At 37.6% G+C, this 20,946-nt stretch overlaps 1 protein-coding gene across 1 annotated transcript in view; it reads right to left on the bottom strand.

The window, feature by feature from the left end:
* Nucleotides 1-20,946, bottom strand: part of LOC105273852 (kinesin-like protein CG14535) — a gene marked incomplete at its 5' end in the record, with an annotated part of 151,135 nt that overhangs the window by 116,631 nt on the left and 13,558 nt on the right. The window contains 3 exon segments of the mRNA XM_011316529.1: nt 6,748-7,538; nt 8,354-9,055; nt 18,623-18,761. Of these exon segments, the coding sequence (XP_011314831.1) occupies nt 6,748-7,538; nt 8,354-9,055; nt 18,623-18,761 (1,632 nt within the window).

The following is a 20,946-nucleotide window of genomic DNA, read 5'->3' as shown; positions in this document are numbered from 1 at the left end:
AGAACTACGATAATTCATAAATTTTCCGAGACTTGAGGACTTAAAACCTTAAAAAATTTAATTTACCCATCACTGGTTTTGATCAGATATACGGCAAAAAAAAATTACTTTTTTTTATTTTTTTTTTATTTAGTCCCATTCCCTTTTCTTTGGCTTTCCATTTTTTTTCGCAGTATACATAATTTTTACTCCGGTAAAATTTATTCCCAGAAATCTTTTCGAAATAATGACTCGTTAGAAGATTATGTGCATGCGCATATGTGTTTGCGACTGTCCATTGAATTCATTTATTAGTTTCAAAAGAATTTTTTTAATTACTAATTCGTTTTTCTTAGTTTACGGAATAAAAAAAAATTTGAGGAAAAAAAATCAATATATGAAAATGGAAGATATATTTTTAATTTCTAATTTTTCCGCGTTTTTTTTTCCGAAAGGATTGTCTTTTTTTAGTATAACCCCTCGAGCTACAATGCTTCCGTGACGTCTACCGATATAATTATAATATTACACGGCGATAGTGCGCTTTGCGACCAGAAAACGCCAGAGGGTTACCCGCACTGAGAGCTCTCAGTTCTGCATAATTAATAACCCCCGCATGCCCGTACTCATATCATCCCCAGAACTTCATTAAATTTATTTCTCTTATTTTTTCCCCCGACCGAATGAAAATACTACAGCTGAATATTCGAAATGATAAAATTACGAACGAAAGGTTTAGCTTCCGGAGAGTTCTGAGATAACGATAAAAAAATAAAATAGAATAAAAAATGAAAAATATGGGAGGAGATGGATGATCGCCAGAGAGGAGGAGCTGAACTCCCTGACAGCTCGGCTTATAACGTATTCGACTAACGCAAGAAATAGATTTATTCTCCGGTTTTCCCTCTCTCGTACGACAAAGTTGTATCCACGGTTATCCTCATATTATTTATTCCATCTCACTGGAATCTCGAGAATCTCTTCCGCAGTTCGAGAATTCGGAAATTCCGGGCAAAGTTAAACAAATGGAGGCAACCATTCCAGGGATGAGAGATGAAATTTTTTTTTAATGGAAAAATCGGTTGCTACCAGAGACAGAACTAATTCACCTGTTCGTTATTTTGCGAGAGAACGGAATATAATTCTCTGCCATCGTGTACTGAAAGTAGATGCAACCAATTCTATTTCCGAGTAACTGCATTCATTGTACGAACGCCGCTTGAATTTCATATCACGTTCTGTACGGAGAGAAAAAAAAAACGTTTTTCAAACAGTCGAGCGCAAAATGATGGGGACAAGTCCCATGATCAAGTGGTCTAATAAACCAATGACGTTTTCAGGTTTATTTCCGGCAAAAATAGAGAGTGATAAGGAGCGAAATGCAGCTAGTTGTTGAAATAATTGAGCTATTTGTTTAGAATGTTGAGGGGAAAAGTGGTAGCCGCTTTTGGCGATTTTTTTGACCCAAATCTATAATTGAATCTCGGAAATGGAGACTGGCGAATTGACTTCGATACACAACTCTCGAGGATAACATTGGGCTTTACGTGAAATAAAATGTGAGAAAATAATTCAACGACAAACGATACTCGAGAGAAAAAGGGAATGTCGGGGAGAATTTTCAAGAGAAGGTGATTACACGATCGCCACCTGTCGGAATCTATAATTGAATCTTGAATTCGCTGGGTGAGAAACATGGAATGAGGAAAAATGTGGAAAATATTGGAGATTGTGGAAGTGACTTGAGAAAAAGAACGTGAGATTGAAATATTTTCTGGTGGGAGTTGAATTATTTTGTGAATCGAAATGACAGGTTAATTTGTTGCCTTTCGAAATAAAGCAGAAAAGCAACATACAGCCGGAAAATTATTGAAAAATTTATAGACAAGACAAAGTGTTCATTAATTATTAACAAATCATTATTACAGTTTACCTTGTGGTAACACTATTTTTTAATTTTGAATAAACAGAATATTTTCATGAATCGAATTAAAATTTTGTTCTCCATTGATAAATTATTGATTTTACATATTGAAGTGATATTCTTCAGGCAAATGCAGAAGCTGCTTCGTTTTTAATAAGTACATGGGTTGGTTAAAAGGTTTTTGTTAAGGTTCTTCTTTTGCTTGGATTAATTCTTTTTAAGGGTGCAGTTTCAATTATTTTCCGAGTACATCCCTGAGACACCATAACACAAGGAAAATTTCACTGACATGTGCATCGAGTCTCGCCCGCCCGGAGTGACTGAGGGCCGAGATAAAAACGAATAATGGAAATTGAAAAAAAAAAGGAGACAATAATCTCGTGCGAGGCACATGGGAAATCTCGAAACTATTATCATACTTTACGGTTCCTCCGTTCAAATTGAAATTGAATGTTTTTTTTTAAATCGACAACTGCAGATGGAAAAATCAATCGAGTATAAAAATTTCAAAATCCTCCCCTCTCCCAAATTATTCAAATTTAATTGGCCCATGGACAGGTGAAACTGCCAACTTGATGTGGAAATTTGATTTTCATTTCGATCACGAGTAAATTTATTCCGGCGCAAAAAGCGATACCATCGACGAAGGGTTTAAATAAGTTATGACGCACTGTGAACCTCATCACTCGATTTTTCCTTTTTCAAAAAAAAAAGACAAAAATGAAAAAGATGAAAAATATTTCCACGCCCGCACAGTATCGGAGTATCATTCTGCCTCGAATTGACTGATATTCAGCATTGGATTCCCACAGGGGAGTGAACACGGAGTTTTCGTGGGAGTTTTGTTTGCCGATTCAATCGTTCGTGTTGATGTGTCAGATGTCGAGAGCCCGCTGATGTGAATGGAATAAAAGCATGAAAAAAAAAAAATTTTTTCGTTGAAAAACAAAAACGCTGTGATGAAAAATAATAATAAATCCCTGCATCGAGGTTTAAAACCTCCGAATCCTCCTCCAATATTGTTACTAGAATGCGATAGTCTGGGGCTTGTTTTTTTATTTGAACGAGACGAAATCACAACTGAATCGATAATGTTGGAAGTACCTATATGGTAATAGAGGGAAAATGCATTACGAGTGGCTGAAGAAAACGATTGGATTGAATAATAGATTTCCTCTCGGATTCTTCCGGCTACCGAACGAATCGCCAGTGATTTATGAACCTAGTGGACCACCTGACGCTGATGAGTGATTCCCTCCAATTGATTTCAACCACTCGGGTGTGCCACATAATATGGAGTAATTAATGATCCTGTTGCTTCACTCTCTCCCTTTAACCTCTCGACATGCGATCACCATCGAAACCGTATACGTGTTGAAAAAATTAGGTCATTGTAAACGTCATTCTCCACCATCATTGAGAGTGATGTATGTTCTGGACTAGTAAATATGAGTTTTCCAAGATTTATGACAAGCCCGGGGATCTCCAAGGACTTCAACTAGCCTCTCTTCTATAGAAATTCCCTCTGAATTTTAATAGCCAACTGGAAAGGGCAGACATCTCGAATTTATCATTTTCAATTATCCATTCATTCCTGAAACTATTAGTTCACAATAGAAACGTGAAACTAATTTTTTCTGAGTCAATGTTCAGCAGAAGAAAGAAATTATTCATTGAAAGAATGAATATGGGAATTTGGACAGACATCAATTCCGTTGAACGTCTCAATGCCAATTTTTATGGCAGAAATGAAATGATATTTCAAAGAAATCATAACTCTCGAATCGAAAAGGTTTATCGATGTAACGCCGCGGTACCATTCATTACCGATAACTGATGTCGTTTGCATCAAGCCCAGTTAATCCGCACCGCCTTCTCGATAACATCTTTACGCGTCATTGAATGCACCAGCAGTGGAAAAGGAGAAAAAAAGATAAAAGAATATAAAAAGTCTTGAAGAATAAAATTGAAAAGTTACTGGTAGCCAATATCTCCCCTGTACCCAGTAATTGCTAATTATTACACGCATGGTACGAAGTGAACTCCACGAGCTCCATTTAATTACATTTAGGTGAGATCAAGTGTTACTACCAGGGGTATTAACCGGCATTATCGATTTTTAATTTGGCTCAAAAACTCGTTAAAATACCTCGGGTTAACACTTCTCGGTGGCGAGATCTTTCCAATTGCTTCTAACTGCCGAGGGATAATTAGGTAGCGGCTTATGGTCTCAATTAGTTCGAGCAGCATCAGCACCCGAACAGTCCAATTCTGTTGCTGAATATCAAGTGATTAATCGTGCAAAAGCCAAAATGATAGACCCAATTATTCCAATTATTTTAATTATTTCATTAGCGCGAAGATCATTTGATAGACTATTTCTAACCAGTTTGTCATTCAATATTATTAAACTTGTCTTAGACTGATGTAGGGAGAGGGTGCTTACAGCTGGCTTGCGCATTTACATGATATGAATATAATGAAGAGGGCTGGGGCTCGTCGACTCCCTATACCATTGCTACCTGTTGAACCAAGAGTTCAACCCTCGCTGACCTATTCAGACTGTCTCCTCCAATCGATAAGGATCATATTTCGGTATTAATTTCTTGGCTCGATATGTAATATTGGAAAGAGCCAAGGGAACGAGACAGATTTTCTCCAGAGGGAAATAAATATAAATATAATAATGTCTCGCATAACTTTAAAAAATATTTCAAATATACGGAAGAACTTTTTGCATGTACGTACACGGAAAAAAATAAATACTTGAAGCAGGTATGAAATATACTTCATTCAAGTATTTTTATTGTGTGTATGAATCGAGGAGCCTTTTAAAAATAATAACATGAGCTTTAAAACGGAATAGCCCATGTATTATTCAATCGAAAAACTGGGGAGATTTGAGAGCTGCAAGTGTCAGCAGACTCAGAGTGACATTTTTTTTTAAAGAAGGAAAACTAAAACCGGTTAAAATGAGAATCGAGAGGACGATGGATCAAATTTCGGACGGTAGGGGCAACAATGTTGTCAATACTGAATATGTCATCTAGATTAATGTTCATCAATAATATCTCGAGCGTGATTGACACCGAGTTTCCCATCAATCGGGCACTAATAGGATTTCCGAGTTATAATATACCGAGGGAGACTCCAAAGATTGCCCCCACAACGATAAATATGTATTGTATTCTGAAACCCCTGTGATATTCCCAGGAATCAGAGAAGAATCTGGATGCATAATCAGAAGAAGAGGGTTATGAATGCTCCAGCAGAGATTTTAGTTGGCCTGGTTTTATCACCACAAGATGGGCTCATTACTTCCGCGGGTGAGTCCCAAAATTTAATGGCTCCAAGGATCCTTCGAGATTCTCTGAATGACTCGAGATTATTTTTTTCTCTTCAACTCTCCGAATGAATAATTCATGGGGTATTTTTTCTCGACTACACGAAAATTGGAGAATTCAATGGGTGAAATGTTATTGGTTCGGAGCAGATTCTGGGCATTAGAACGAGAAAAATTTATGCATTTTCGTATTTTTTCGATGAGTACCACTAAAATCTTATCTACGCAATGAAGAATTTTATCCCCAACATCCTCCGAGATTATATCTCCAGTATCGAGACTTTTTCGCTGAAAAATCATGGGAAGGTCTTTCTCTGTGGAGGGAACAGTCAGCCCTCTGTTAAAGTCATTCACAGAGGTAGAAGAAGGTTTGTGAAATAAGAAGGAAGAGGTCCAAGAGAGGAGACGAAACGTAACAGGGGCGGGTTGGAATATGGAAGATCGGCGTGCGGAAGGCAATATAAAAGACGCATAAAATCACCAAGACCAACAATATGGCCTGCTGTTCGCCCGAGAGAGCTCGATCGCACGCGCCTCAATTCACCCTACTCTTATATACTATCCACTTTCTCATTCTTTATTTTATTTTATTTTTTTCAAAGTCTTCGAATGCTCAGACCCGGGTCAATTTTACTCGATGCAACTCGTGTATGTACATTTGCCCCGGGGGCGTCACAAGTTTTTTCATCTGATTTTTCTCCAACAGTTTTTACCTTTTTTCACTCCCGTTTACATCATCCGGAAAAAAAAGCCATCGGGGATATTGTCCCGAGAGTTTGTACATTTTGGAGACAGGAAGCAATTTAAAATACCTTGAATCTTCAACAGACGGTACGATTAAAAGTCGTATTGCAAATTCTCTATTGTGTTTTAATATAAAAGAGATTTTTATGGTGAAATAAATAGCAGTGGCTCATTAAGTGGCGCCTGTTGAGCGTCTAGACAGGCCAATAGCAGATTGCCAATTTGTTCAATGTTCATTTAATATTCCAGAGACGTACTCAAAACACAATAGATAATTGAAGTAAACTGATGAAGACAATGCAGAGATCGTACCAAAGAATTTTCACCTGCATTGAAATCTAAATGAATGGAGCAATGGCTGATATTAAAACAACAATTTTTACCACCCCCTCGGAGTAAATGCATGACTCCGTTAAAGCAGCTCAGGCAAATGATCCCTCTTAATCATTCTAAAACTCAAAAGACCCACTAATATCTGCCATTTCAACTCCATAACGCACACTTTCTCAGATTATGAATTCTAAAAAGCTCCGGGGAGCTAGACGCTGCACCGAAATTCTCTTTGATCTTCTCCTCTACATTTCTCCATTTTTTCCAGTCTCGCCTAAGTGAAAAAAAAAAGGAGAGAGTGAGAGAGAGAGAGAGAGAGAGAAACCATAACAGCCCATCATAGCTATCTCGCGGCCCGGCTAATCAAAATCCAAAACCGTTTCAACGTGCTGATAAATAGGCATCCCTGATAATTTGAAAATCCTACCTTGCGAAGAATGCAGCAGCAGCACTGGCCTGCGCCGGCGTCCCAGGAACTCCACTGACACTGTAAGCGTACTTGCTCTCTTGAAAAACATTTGGTGGATACAGAGAGGGTGATTTAAGGTAGACAGCACGATGATAGTAATTTTCACTGTACTTTTCACTATAACCACTCTTTTCACACTGCTTCGAAGATCTAGCATGAGATTTATCATGACTCGTGTGTCCTTTATCGGAGGATGCGTACTGATGTGGTTTGTCAATAGCACCGTATGATTTAAAGCCCTTCAATTCACCGTAGTACTTTATATTGTCAACTTTGTACCCCACGTGGCTGATGCCAGGCTCGTGTGGGCCCTTTGTTTTTCCTACGTCATGGGGCTTGTACATGGCGTCCTGCACCGATTTTATTTTATCCGCCAACTTTCCCGTATCGCACTTGATCTTATCGGTTTTTTGCTTGTCCGACTTGAGGTAAGACTCGACACCTTTTAATTTAGTGTCTGGACAGCCGATCATCACTTCTGGACACAAAACTGTGCTGTTAACACCGAGAATTACACCACCACTTACGTATGTACTTGCATTGGTACTGATTCTCGATTGTTGGTGGGGTATTTTGACTTGCTGTTCATCGTTGGTCTCGGTGTCGATTTGTTTGTGATTGGGGCGTTTTGATACAGAGACCCCTCTTGACTCTCGCGCGGCTGGCGTGATACTGGTGAGATTAGTCGGCGCCTCTCCACCGAGACCACTACCCCCCCTAGTCACCACTTGTCGTCGTACCTTCTCCTCCTGGTGGTGATAAAAATTATTGTTTTTTTTTTATTTTGTTTTTTTTTTTGGTCACTTCTTCTTATTTTACAGGGGGAATCCAATGAATTGGGAGCATTGAAATGTATTTTCATTTGATTTTTATGCAACTCCGGATGTCTGGTTGCAGATCCAAGTGACAGCACCACTTCATGCTGAGGTTCATTTTTTTTCAGCAGTTATTGCACGTAAATGTTATCGAAGTTTAGTAAATATTATTGCGGACATGAGATAATACAGAGTTAAAAATTGAGTGAAATTTCAGGTTCTTTATATTTCTTATTTATATTTTGAAGATTTAAGACGATTGGAATGTTTATGTTGAGTGGGAATTGATTTTTCGATGAAGGCTTGAATTTTTCATGTTCATCGTAAAATTTCAACATCAGGTACAATTAAATTTTTAATAGATTGAAAAATCAGGGAAATCATACGCTGAATTTTTGACTGTTTCGCCATTTTTCACTGCCATGTGCTCCAGAAAATAGAGAATTGCAACAATATTTAAGAAATTAACAGATTCGTAAAAAAAGAATTGTACAGAAATTCCATGCAACTTTAAAAAATAAAAAATAAGAAATTTCAAGGGAAACTTTTCAAGGGATAAACTTTTCTGGGGGCATAAGATAAGGAAACCCTATAACAAAATTGTAATTAATTGGATGTAATATTTTTTATTTAAATTCAAGATGAATAAGAGATTCTTCTTAAAGATTTAGTTGGTCTACTAAAATCGGACAGAGAAAGATTGGAATGATTCCATGTGATGATTAAAAAAAAGAAGAATGATATCTCACCTGAGACTTTTTACCATCCTCCTGGCGCTTAGTGACCTCACAATACTTGGGTGGTGGTTCAGTCCTGGGTGCATCCTCCTGATACTTCGGTGGTCTGTCAAGGGGCCGATACTTTGGTGGATCATCAGCCCTCTGATGGCCCGGTAAGTGACACTCCACTGACTCGGGCTTGCTCAACTGATTGCCCTGTCCATTAATCTTTTGCTCCTGTCTGACATGATTATGTTTGGTGTGAACGGAGACACACGATTTATCTCGCTTCTCACTTTTCTCCGCGCCAGCCAATTTCGGTTCCTTCTTCTCCAACACAACATTTGGTGCATTATCGTGATTACCTGTGCGGTGACACTTGGTATGTCTACTCTCTGATTTACCAGTGCCATCAGGCTGGTAATACATCTGTTCACGGCAATCCTGCGATCTAGAACGTGCCTCATACGCCAAATGATGTGGTTTTTCAGGTTGTGAATGACTTCTCGGATAGCTTTGGTCAATTTTATCATTTCTATCGTTAGAATGTCGGGAGAATGTTCTGCCGGTGAATCCAGGCTTGATTGGATTTCGCTGATACTCCAAGTACTGACGAGATTTGTATTTCTCCTCAAACTGGAGATAATTATAAGTGCTGAAACCCATCTGATTGAAGCTACGAGTCAGATCGGATGTGTCGTAATCTGTGGATGTGACAGCCTCCATGTTAATCTGAAAAGGAACAAGCAGACAGATGACTATTACTCTAAATCTAACTTTTCACAATGTTCATCCTGTATTTCATCTCAGTTATTGATGATCATGAATATTGATAAAGGATGAGAATGATGGAAGCGTCTGAGGGAAAAATTAATAATGTACACGTGTAAGATAAGAAGCGAAATAGGTTTAAACCGAAGAACCGATGGAATAAGACGAGACGACGAAAATCCCATAAAGGTGAGGAGGCGAATGGTGCCTTCTGGGCTCACGATAACCTCCTCATCGTTTTACCTCATATCCCTTCGTCCCTCGGTACAACGTCAAAACTGCGTTAGGAACCGGTTCACACCTCACGTGAACCTCCGGGCTCACCGATTTATGATACCCGAATGGCTTTCACGATGCACCATTGGGTCCCTCTGGTCTCTCAATCCTTTTTTTTTCCCTCTGTGTTTTTTTCCCCGCCCGATCATCACCGACTCGCACAATTTTCTCACTCGCCGATGCAATCCAAAAGTACCCAATTTCACTGGGGAAATCGTCGAGTACACTCACGATGCACTCGTGTTATTTCGGGGTAATTTATATATACGAGATTTCTTCATTTTCTTTTTAACGGATTCATTCCCATGATAATCGGAATGTATGGTAATTTTGGGACAAACTGCCAGTCTAACTCGTCTTTGAGGAAGTTTCGAAGTAGCTTGTGAGTACATTGGAGGTGGGAATAACAAAGCAATTGCTCTCGAAAGACAAATCATGAATTAGGAATTGCAGGTATTATATATTCATATAATATTATATATTCTGGCGCATTCACCAGTGGCCAAGACAATCAATGATTATTGTTTTTTCAAATCTTGAGGTAAATTTAAAGTTTATACGAATGATAGAAGCCTACCATGCCCTTCACAGGCTCGCCAAGTTTTTTGCATTTTTGTCAAGAGCAGAAACACTTTGGATTGACAAGTGCCCCCGAGGAAGTAAGTCCCGAAAAGAATGTTGTCGAGGAAGGGAGAGAATACAGTTGAACCCTGGAGTTTAGAAGAGACACATGGGACGAAAAAGGCGACAAGACGAAAAAGCAGTGGCTGCTGGCCTGAAGGACCTTTTAAAACCCTTTGTTATCCTTGGCAGGCTCCCGATGGACACTCTTATCTTCTAGACCGTATGTTTGGCTTGTATATAGCGTCAAGTTTTACCCGACTTGAATTCTGTCTGTTGGATAAATTCTACATGACGAGGTAGACGTTTGCCTCTTTCTTTACTGCACTGGAGTACTATAAAAATCGGTGAAACACACCGAATGAAATAACAAGCTGGTTGGACAAACAAAAGCAACATGAAAGGGATGGAAGATAGAGAATACAGGGAGGGGGTTAAAAAAGAGAGAGTAGGAGTAATGGTCGGTGCGTAGGGAAACCCTGGATAAGACGACAATCCTCTGGGTAAATACAGACCGGATTTGCATTTTGGTGTCATTAACGACGTGAAGCTTTTTGACGGCAAATTTGCATGTACACTTGATCGTTGAATTCATAAAAACGTTTTTAAATGCTTTTTTAATGTCCACCATAAAAAAAAACCGCCAGAATCCATGAAAGGTAGACAGGTACACGAAAATCCCTCGTCACAATGGCCTCTATTCATGCACCACGGATTGACATCAATTAGCGTTGAGCATCGTGGAAGCTGCCCGGAGAATTTGGCATAAGCTCGTTATCAAAATCATACCCAGCACGATATATACACAATACGTCTGATTCTACGTCAAAGCAGTATTACATCTGGCTTCTCCTTGACAACATCATTAACGAAAGATAGGTACTTTGCGTTGTTGTATGGAAATGGAGCAACGATGCGTTGCAAGGTATTATCTCGTATAAACTCGCAAACCCAATGAAATATGCCTCTTCGTGAAGAGAAGAATTTCTATAGAATTGTTTGAAAATTTTTGGTGTAAAATATTGGATGAATTGCTTGGAGATTTTACATGATTGAATCTTGGCAAACAATTTAACGAGAAAACTTTCGTCAACGTTGCTCAATTCTCGTTAAGAGATTTCACCCTGAAAAAGAGTGAAATCCAAAGATCCAAAGACTGTGTACATCTGACAAAACCCCAGTCGTGTAACAGCACGAGAAATAGCCTTCGTTAGGAGAGACCTACGAGACACCTGGTGCACGATTACATTCGCACCCTGCACACGTGACATTCATCCCCAAGAGGGGTGAAATTGTTGACGGGTGAAATATCGGTGTCATTCATTCATTCCAACCCTATTTGAAATTTTAAATTAAAATATCACTGGGCTCATGTGTTAACCAGCGAGCAATAATAGTGATTCATTGTTACGATAGACGGACGAATGGTGAGGGATGATGGTGAATGAGGTGGTGGGTGGAAGATGATGTGACGATTTTCGACGTCATCTCACGAATGAGAAAGCTCCTCCACCGATCATCGCAAAGAGCAAAGTTTTTCTCTTCACCCGGGGAGTAAGTGGACTCTCAAGAAGTGGCCGGCCAGGGAAAATCGTAGAAAAGTGGAGGCTGTAGAGAAACTGGTGAGACTGGGAATTTACCCAGTCCACCGATAGAAGTGGTTATCTCTCTACTTTTATTTTAGCCTATTTATTTTTTTTTATTTTTCACGAGTTAAACTTTTCTAAAACACTGAGTGGGATATTTTTTACAGTGTAATAGCACTGAAGAAGTTGTGAATTGGCAACTTGCTGATGGCTGAAAAAAATCGCAAAACCCTCTGGTTTCATTTTTTTTTTCTCATCGCAATAGGAAGAAATGATCGGCTGCCGCCAGTTCTCCCGTCATTCGTCAAAGATTGTGGCTGACTTGGGAAAACAAAGAAGTGCAATATCGTCGAATCCACGGAATTGTCCTTGCAATCCCAATGCAATCCTGCGGGAGTTTCACGCTGAGACTACATGGAGAGAAGAGGAGAGAAAAAAAATAATATATTCATCGTGATGACGAATATGGGGATGTGGAGCCCAAGTGGTTGCGCCTGCGCTGGTCTCTTTAATCTTGACGGATCAAAACGACCAAAAGCTCCGCTCCAGGGGGAGGACAAGAGAGAAACTTCTCTAGGCTCGAGGACACGATTGCTTCATGTATTCGAGTGGAACCTTAACAGCATTTCAAAGGCGTCAACGCCGCAAAGAAAATTGCATTGTAATTAAAATTTTTCTTTTCAAGTATTATACACGTGGTGGAGGGAGTGCGGTGAGGACTTCAGTCGCAATGAGAGAAGATTGATGCATCCAATATTAATTCCGACGAGTTGGTAATGACTTTCGTCGAAATTACATTTTTCTCTTCTTATTTTTTTCGTTTTATCAAAGACGAGCAAAATCTAGTGTGACACTGACTGGTTCAGTGCGACAGAATGATACAGACATTCAATGCTGGGGGGATACATCCGGAAGGAATATATTAAAACTCGTCGAAAAACTATTAACTGAAGAAATCCATTATACACCGGTATACCTCATAAATCAGATGCTGTAACGGCAAGCTCCTGCCCTCCGTAACTTTAATTGTATTTTAACGAGTAAAATTTTTTTTACCCACCCGCCATTTTTCCTCAATACTTCTATTTTCCCCCCCTCAACGACTGGATAACCTTCATTTTTCATCACCATTTCTCAACTCTTCTGCAGTAACCGAGTAATTAGATTTTCAACGAAGCCAAGATGGATAAGTAATTGAGAAGAGGCTTTCAACTGTTTGTATTTAATCACACAGAATCCATTTCTCCATTGTGATCTATTTATCGGACAATGACGAGCTCAGTGGTAACTTTTTTTTACACACTTCCACATCGTTGGAAATGTGGTTGGTTCCCCTCGTTGGTGGAGGTCAGTATCAAACCAACTACCAAATGACGTTACGCTGAAAAGGCGGGTACAATCTTTACGGAATATTCTGCCCCTCGATGTTCCCCAAATGTCACGAGGAGCGAGATAAAAAAAGAAAGAAGAAAATTGTCTGGAGGAAGTAAAAATCATGGCGATGAAATTTCCGTGTCTGCAGAATTTTGCCATCAAACTGACAAATAAAACCCGGAAAGTGGGTACTTCTCATTATTTCTTCTAACGACAGCTACACACTCCAATACGCCTCAGCACTCTCCGGAATTCCCTCAGCCATGAATTTACCGTGTTACAATGTCACTTTTTTTTATTCCACTTTCGCTATTTGAGTTTTTTAATTTGTCCACCTTTTTTTTTTTCTTAAATGACTGCAAGAAATCTCGACTTCTTTATGTGAGTCAGGAGGATGCGATGGCTTTTCATTCCCTCCTGACATTCTGGGGGAGGGTGGGAGGGTGGGAGGGCTTTTTACAGACTCGAGTGGAGAGGGCAAGTGAAAAAAGAAAAATGAGTGAACCACCTGCTGTTTCACTGGCATTATACTGAGGTAACATGCGTGAGCCACAGCGACACGGCTAAATGTGGGAGGTACTACTGTTTCGTTGATAATGAGAGAGAAAAATAACGCATAAATTATAACAAGACACTCCAGGATACATGGCGGTCGTTATTTTTCATCAATTCTTGAAGAAAAAATCGGCAAAGTTGCGCCCCTTGCCAATGGCATTCCACTATTTTCACTGAAATATCTGTTCCAAGATTTTTCGTAATACTCATTCTAAAATTCAGTTAATTTAACTACAACGCACGCAATTAAAGGATTATTTCTTATTCCATTCTCGCTATTGTTAATATTCGCTAATACTCTTTAGACTCAGTATAGTAATTAATTAAATAACTTTTACATCTTATGTATAATTTAAATACTGAGCATTCATAGATATTATAGTAATAAAATGTTAAATAGTAATGTAGTAATAGTAATGGCCGAGTTGTTGTAATTTTCAATTTGGGCCTCTTGTAAAAGTGAGGCAAATGCGAGGGGTTATTCTTTGATAAAATCACTGTGTCACTCTGAAATTAAATCACTTTGAAATCACATGAAATCAGAAATCATTGTGTCATGATATTAAACCATGAATAATCCCTCGGATAAAAATGACTAACCAAAAGCTGTCACTAGCCAACAAATACAAAATAATGTTAAAATTTAATATTTTTTCTTGTTCTCTAAAGAATAATAAATACTCGTAAAAAAATAGGAAATGGATGAATAAATGAATATCTATCCATTCAATTAATTTTATGCAGTTCAATTGCGAACTCAGTTGAACAAAAAAAAATACTTGAACTTTATTTAAAAAGAATTCATTGCAAAAGACTATGGACTAAGGATCTTCAGCCAATAGAAATAATCTATAGAACAGAAAATAGAAAGATGTAGCGCTTTGGGGGAGAAATAGTTCTAGAAGAGGAAAAAAAAATGATTTCAAGCGTAAAAATGTAGACGTCATGCCGAAGAATGAAATGGCGCCTTGGATTCAAACGATTCGCAGTTAGTCTGAGCTCCTTCTAACGGAAACGAGCCAAATGCCGTCTAATGGACCGAGTGACAAACGCCGCAACAATCTCAACGAGCCACGACCCCCAACTTCTCAACAACCCCTCACCAATAATTCTGAAAAGCCCGGAATCCTTTGCCCCAAAACCTCCCCCTCGATCTTCACTTCCGTGACTGTGATTTAATTCCACGGACTCATCTCGATTGGGGAAGCACTAACTTTTCAATCAGCCATCACCCTACGCTCATAATACTCCATATATACAATATGCTCAAGTGTTTGGGGAAAGCAACGGGAATTCACCGCTGGAATTTACCGAAGTGATTAAATATCTCGGTGGCGAGGGGAGTGACAAAAAAAAAATGAAATAAATTCACAGCCTCAAGATTTATTTGTACCCCGGGCGGTAATGAAGAGTGACGAGAATTGATGACGTGAATTTTAAAACAACGATTTTCTCAGTGAGAATATTCAATTTCAGTCAATCGATCTTTGAAATGGTGGGGTTGAGAGGAGTGAAAATTATTCATACACCGAGGGGTGCCTCTCGCTGTTCAATCGAATATCAATAATACAGTGTGGCTTGTAGAAATCTTGAGGGCCAACAGTTAGATACCATTATAAATATTTCAGTGGAAAGGGTTAAATGAAATTTAGATGTCGTCGGTGATTAATTGAGGGGGAGAATTAATTGATAATCCCCCACCAGCGATGGAAAAGAAATGCGACGGTTTATTGGAGGAAAAAGGATAATAGAAGGCGAAAGGGCATTACTCGTTGGGACAAAGTTTTCTCAACAGGACTATCAATCAGCCTTTTGTCGCGACCGTATTTTCTTCAACTCCGCGGGTGGCATTTGGATTCGACACTGAGACGAAAAACTACTTTTCAGTAAAATTTTATCGATATAAAAAAGTATTCTCCTATTAATACCATTCTAACATTTTTTTATAAATAATACGGTATTATTTATTTTATTTATATCTTTTACGTTTATATATTTATATTTTTATATTACGGCAAGTATAATATTCTCATTAAAACATTACTCATGACAATAAGATTTGCATAACATGCGTCATCATTTTAATATTAATATAATTCATCTGAAAATGTTTACGAACGTTTTTGTTATTGCATTTCACTTAGTTTCTTTTTTCATAATTTTTGCAAGTTTGATAATTCATAAGACTCAACGCCTTGCTTCTCACATATTAATTAATCAATAGTAATAATTATGAATAATAATATAGAAGATATTAAAAAAGTTTGTAAGATTTTATACGTTGGTGTATTATAATAATTTTGCAAAGAATTTTTGTTACTCATGACAGTATGAATATGTACTGAATATGTAATAATGGTTTAATGTTTTAATGTTAATATTCTGGCGTAATATTTTGACAAATAATATTTAGACATGTAACCAAATAGTAGAACGAAAATAGTTGAAGAGCTCTGACTTGAAAAATGGAGAAATTCATGTTTGTACCAGATAAATCTTCTTCATCAAGTTTTTTCTACAGTCAGTGGATATTACTCCGACTCTAATGATCACGCGTGTCAGAGAAATGAAATGACTCGGATATTTTTTTAGCTTCATTTGTACGGAAAGTCATGTCATATTTCATCGTGATGAGTCGCAAATGTAATTCAAACTCTCCAGTGCTGTTTAAGAGAGTCGCATGGAAATTATGGTGATAGCGGAATGATATCTTGATATCGGATGTCTAGTATTTGCGACGGATGAGTAAAAACTCGGTTTTACTTTCGCATTGAGAAAAAAATATATAGTGGAGGGAGTGTCGCGTGAAAGACGCTCAGTCTTTCATTTTATGCGACACAAAGTAGCACTTTAGCAAATGATCCGAATCTTTGTGGGTGGAGGAGGGCGGACTGGCTGTCACCGATGATTCCGTGTGAAAGTGGGGTCTCAAATGTTACGATCCAACGGCATTTTAAAACTTGAAACTCCGAGGGCCAGTGCACCCCCCAGGTCTTTCCACTCCCTCTTCCTCCCTTTTTTTTTTCAACTCCAAAGGGTCGAAATTACTGTCGTGATTTCCGGTTGGAAGAAAAGTACTTCTTTCAAACTTCTGACTATGATTTACTTTCATGTTTTAATGGAAATAATAAATATGGGATACTGAATTGGAAGAAGTATTTCTCGTAATATCAATTTTACGCTTGAATAAAGAAACTTCAGCGTGTAAAATTAATGAAAGGCCCTCGAAAGTGGAATAAAAGCCATTTCCAGGGCGACATGTTTTAATGGAATTTTTAAAACCATGTATTTCATTAACCAGTAGTCTTCAAGACGTTTTTAATTATCGCGCATTTTCACGCCAGGCCCCTTCCCTCTCGCATTTGCTTCTGTATGTAATAGTCGAGATCCACGAATCTCGAATTAAATAATGTATTCATAAATTCTGGGGGGGTGGAAAAAATATTCGTGGGAGGTCGTGAGGCGTTTTTAATTCAACCTTGTCCCTTTTATTCTTCACTTCCTCCTCCTCATCTTTAATATCCTTATCTTGTATTTCGACTCGGCGAACGCTAGCCCTCGCTTGACTTAACACACTTTTTTTCCTCGGCTATATCAGCGATATTTTGTAAGCGTAAAAACCACTGCGGTTTATCGTAAATTGGCGGAAGAATTGCACATTTTCCCGGAGCTACCCACCCGTTCAACTCTATATCTTTTTTTTGTCCTGGATAATCTGAGGGAAATGTAATTCTACATGATATTAATGATGGGCTAGCAGAAATATAAAATAATGCGCGACTGCTTTATATCAATGGCGCATTCCTCCACGGGTAAATAAATATATTGAAAGAATATTAATACACAGAAAATTCATTCTCGTTAAATAAATCAAAATGAGATAGAATCGTGAATCAATTTTCAATTTTCTCAATTTATATAGAAGAGATATAAATTGCAATTTTTGTGCAGGGAATGTACATTTTTGCAATATTTTTCTATTACTGGCATTTGCAAAAAAAATATATTAGAGTAATGAAATCTATGATTATATATTCAATATAGTTCTCAGGTATATTTTTTCATTCTATAATGAAAGTACGTAACTAATACATTGAATTTTTTTTTAATTTCCACATTTCTTTCTTGTATTTTTTACTTAAATATTCAAAGAAAATTTTATTGACTAAGCTCAATATATTAGCTATACATTATCATTATAAAATGGAAAAGCGTACATGAATATATATATTGAAATATATATGTATATTGAAAAAATTTAAATAATTTTCATAAGCTAAGCTGAGCTAAAGATGGTGCCACTATTCGTTAAATGCATATTTTTAAACGATATATTCATTACATGTTTAATTGATAGAATTAATCATTGATAAAAACGAGAGGTTTCGGAGTTGTTTCTCTTAACTTTCACGTATTGCGTTAAAGATGGACTCAATAAAATGATGAACCGTTTTCTATTAACACCCCTCGACTAAAATCAACTTTCTCAAAAAGACAATTGGGTGGAGAACCCCAGCGAAGAGCCCATTCAGCACAACTGGCATGTCTAGAGGGTTGACAGGATGAAACACAGTTGAAGCCGAGAAAAATCTAAACTCCCAACGACATTATACCGTTGGTCATATTGTGGTAACCCCCCTTGGATGACGGCACCGTGAATGTGTATTATAAATCACAGAAAATTTCTTTGTCAGCGTATCTACCTCCCCAGCAATGAAAGTGAAGGAAAAAAAATCTCTACTGCTGTAGGTTATAAAGACCACGAGAAATTGAATAAAAACAAAGACCTGTATATCTAAAACAATGAGTAATAATTAACTTACGATAACCATGACTTCACTCAGAACCTGGACAATGCCATATCAGAATGCCCCATTGTTTTATTCTCACCCGCTTCGACTTAATTATTTAGCTACTTTTGTACTTCGCTAATGAAGCGAATAAAGGGGCGCTTATTAAAACTTAAGACTAGTGTCTCATTTCCTTGGATCGTTTATTTTTATTATTAGTAATCGTTAGCCTGAATTTATTTCACGGGAAAAACCAAGGCTAGTTATTAGAACTTGCAGTTATTAGAGATGGATGAAATTATAACTTGTCATTGATAATTACTCACCATGGATATTAGACGGGGATTGATCCAGGCCTGTTGCATGTTATCATCGAGGTACCTCTTGGCAATCTTATCGATATTTCCCTGGTGTTCGATTTTCGGCGCTGGCATTACCGGCACACTTTCCATATTCGTGTTACTCCTGAAATCAAAGAAAATATCCGTTTTCAAAATATTCTCCTGTCCCACGATATTCTAAATCATTCAACCCGCAGAAATGAAAAAAAAAAATTAAACCAAACGTCTTTGTGATATTTCCCGAAAATTATTATGTTTTCCAATTAAAATAAAATGATTTATACAAATTTCTCTAATACTCAGCCGATTCTAATTAATTGAAAGTATAATTGCAAATAACCAAAATATTAAAAAACTGTATTACATTTTCATGAAATAATGATGTCATATCCTCAATTAAAATAAAATCATTTTGATTTTTTAAACGTTAAGATGTAATAAATATAGTCAGAACTTGATCAATTAGAATCTTGACATGAAATTCCTAATTGAGATTCACCTGAGATGTATGAGTCATTACAATCCACCCAGCGAAATGGACTCATGTCCCAGCATAATGGTTTATTAGTGCAATTGCGTTTAACTCTGCATCATGATATCCACCTGCGGGACCATTATCATCCAGAAGCCGCAAAATTAACGATCCCCCTTCCCCCTTTTCCCTTCCCCCCTTCCCCCTTCCCCTTCCCCACCCTGGAATGCGTCAAACTGATTCTATTGTAAAGCCACATCGTCGCAAAAGCCACAATGGAGACCAATACGGCACCACTACGGATTCTCCCATCAAACTATCGTTACGATACCCCAGACCATAACTATTCGACTGAGTATTCCCAGAGGGTCCCACCAAAAGATAACACCGAGAAATTCCACCATATTTAGGAAATAACTCAGTGAAGAAGAAGATTGCATTCCCTTTGCCCAGAAATTTAGAGATTTCCAGTATTTCCACACCTCCAGATGATTAAAAAACACACTCGACTCCATTTGTATTGCTTTGGAAAAAGAAATAAGACTCAAGAACACTCTAGTATCCAAGCCAACAGCACCGATATATATTTCATCGTAAAAACGAGGCGAATAGTGTGAACAACGCTGCAACAGCCTCCTTCGCGATTTATTCCATTTTGTTGGAATGAAAAGTGAAATATTAATAGATTACGAAACATACAGGGCGTTAGTCTCTCTGATTTATCACTTGGGATTTTATAAAGGCGGATTGAAGAAATCTATGTTTTACGGATTTTTAGTTATTATCTGTTGAGAAGAATTTTTGTTTTAATTTCAAGAGCTGGATTAATGAATATTTTTTCTGAGCTGCTGCTCTGCACTCGAACGTATGACAACCAATATGTGATTTTTACAGGCTCGACGATAAAATCTGTACTTTAGCACACCCTACTGTTGTCAGGGCGAGGCCATTGTTGGAAGACAAGCAAGATATTTCATGGTGCTGTAAAAGGTTATTTGTTTCGAATTGATGGGCCACTGTGGGGTATTAATCAAATCATTTTAAAACGCCATCGGAAAAAGTCAATAATGGAATATAGTGGGGGGGCAGAGAAATAATTTAAAAACAGTGGATTAGCTACGTTAATTTTAACTTATTAAAAATGGCACGAGGAAGAAATGTATGTTCTCTATGACCTGCCTCAGCAGACTAAATGTGGTCAACGAGACCAAAAGAAAAATCGTCATCACGAGACAAAGGATCCCCAGTACCTTTGCCACAGGACCTCAGTGCGTATCTTTATGTTTTAATCCTAACATCTCTCTCTATGTTGATTCATTTTTGAAACTATAGACTCATAAAAATCAATTCATAGAAGACTGAGGCTATATTCCAACAGTCAATTATCTATTCTATGAAATACACGCGGAAATTTATATTCGTATTAATTCTGCAATTGTTTTCGAAATTTCTTTTGTATTTTATCGTGTTCTGGCGATTCATTAAACCCCTAAAAGTCTGAAAATCCTAATCGATATATAAGAAAGATTATCCAAAATTCGTACTTCGGAAGTATTTGAATTCTCAGCCTGTCGCGGGATATTCTACTTCAACAGAATTTAATTAAATACTGACCATAGCTATAATAATAATAATGAATAATAATAAATTCTCTAATCTATTAGTTTATGATTGAAATTTCTTCTTATTGCAATCTTCTTTCAAATTTCAAATTGCAGTTTATTAACAAAAATAACTATACGCTGTGTAATGAATGAGTAATTCTTCATTTATTCTGGAAAAAATTCTCAGATGGAGATTTTCTAGAAATATTAATGATTAGCACCGGATGGGATTT

This window comes from Fopius arisanus, unplaced genomic scaffold (assembly GCF_000806365.1).
Source record: "Fopius arisanus strain USDA-PBARC FA_bdor unplaced genomic scaffold, ASM80636v1 scaffold00007, whole genome shotgun sequence".
Lineage (NCBI taxonomy): Eukaryota > Metazoa > Arthropoda > Insecta > Hymenoptera > Braconidae > Fopius > Fopius arisanus.
The sequence above is the reverse complement of the archived record's forward strand: the minus strand, read 5'-3'. Positions and strand labels throughout refer to the sequence as shown.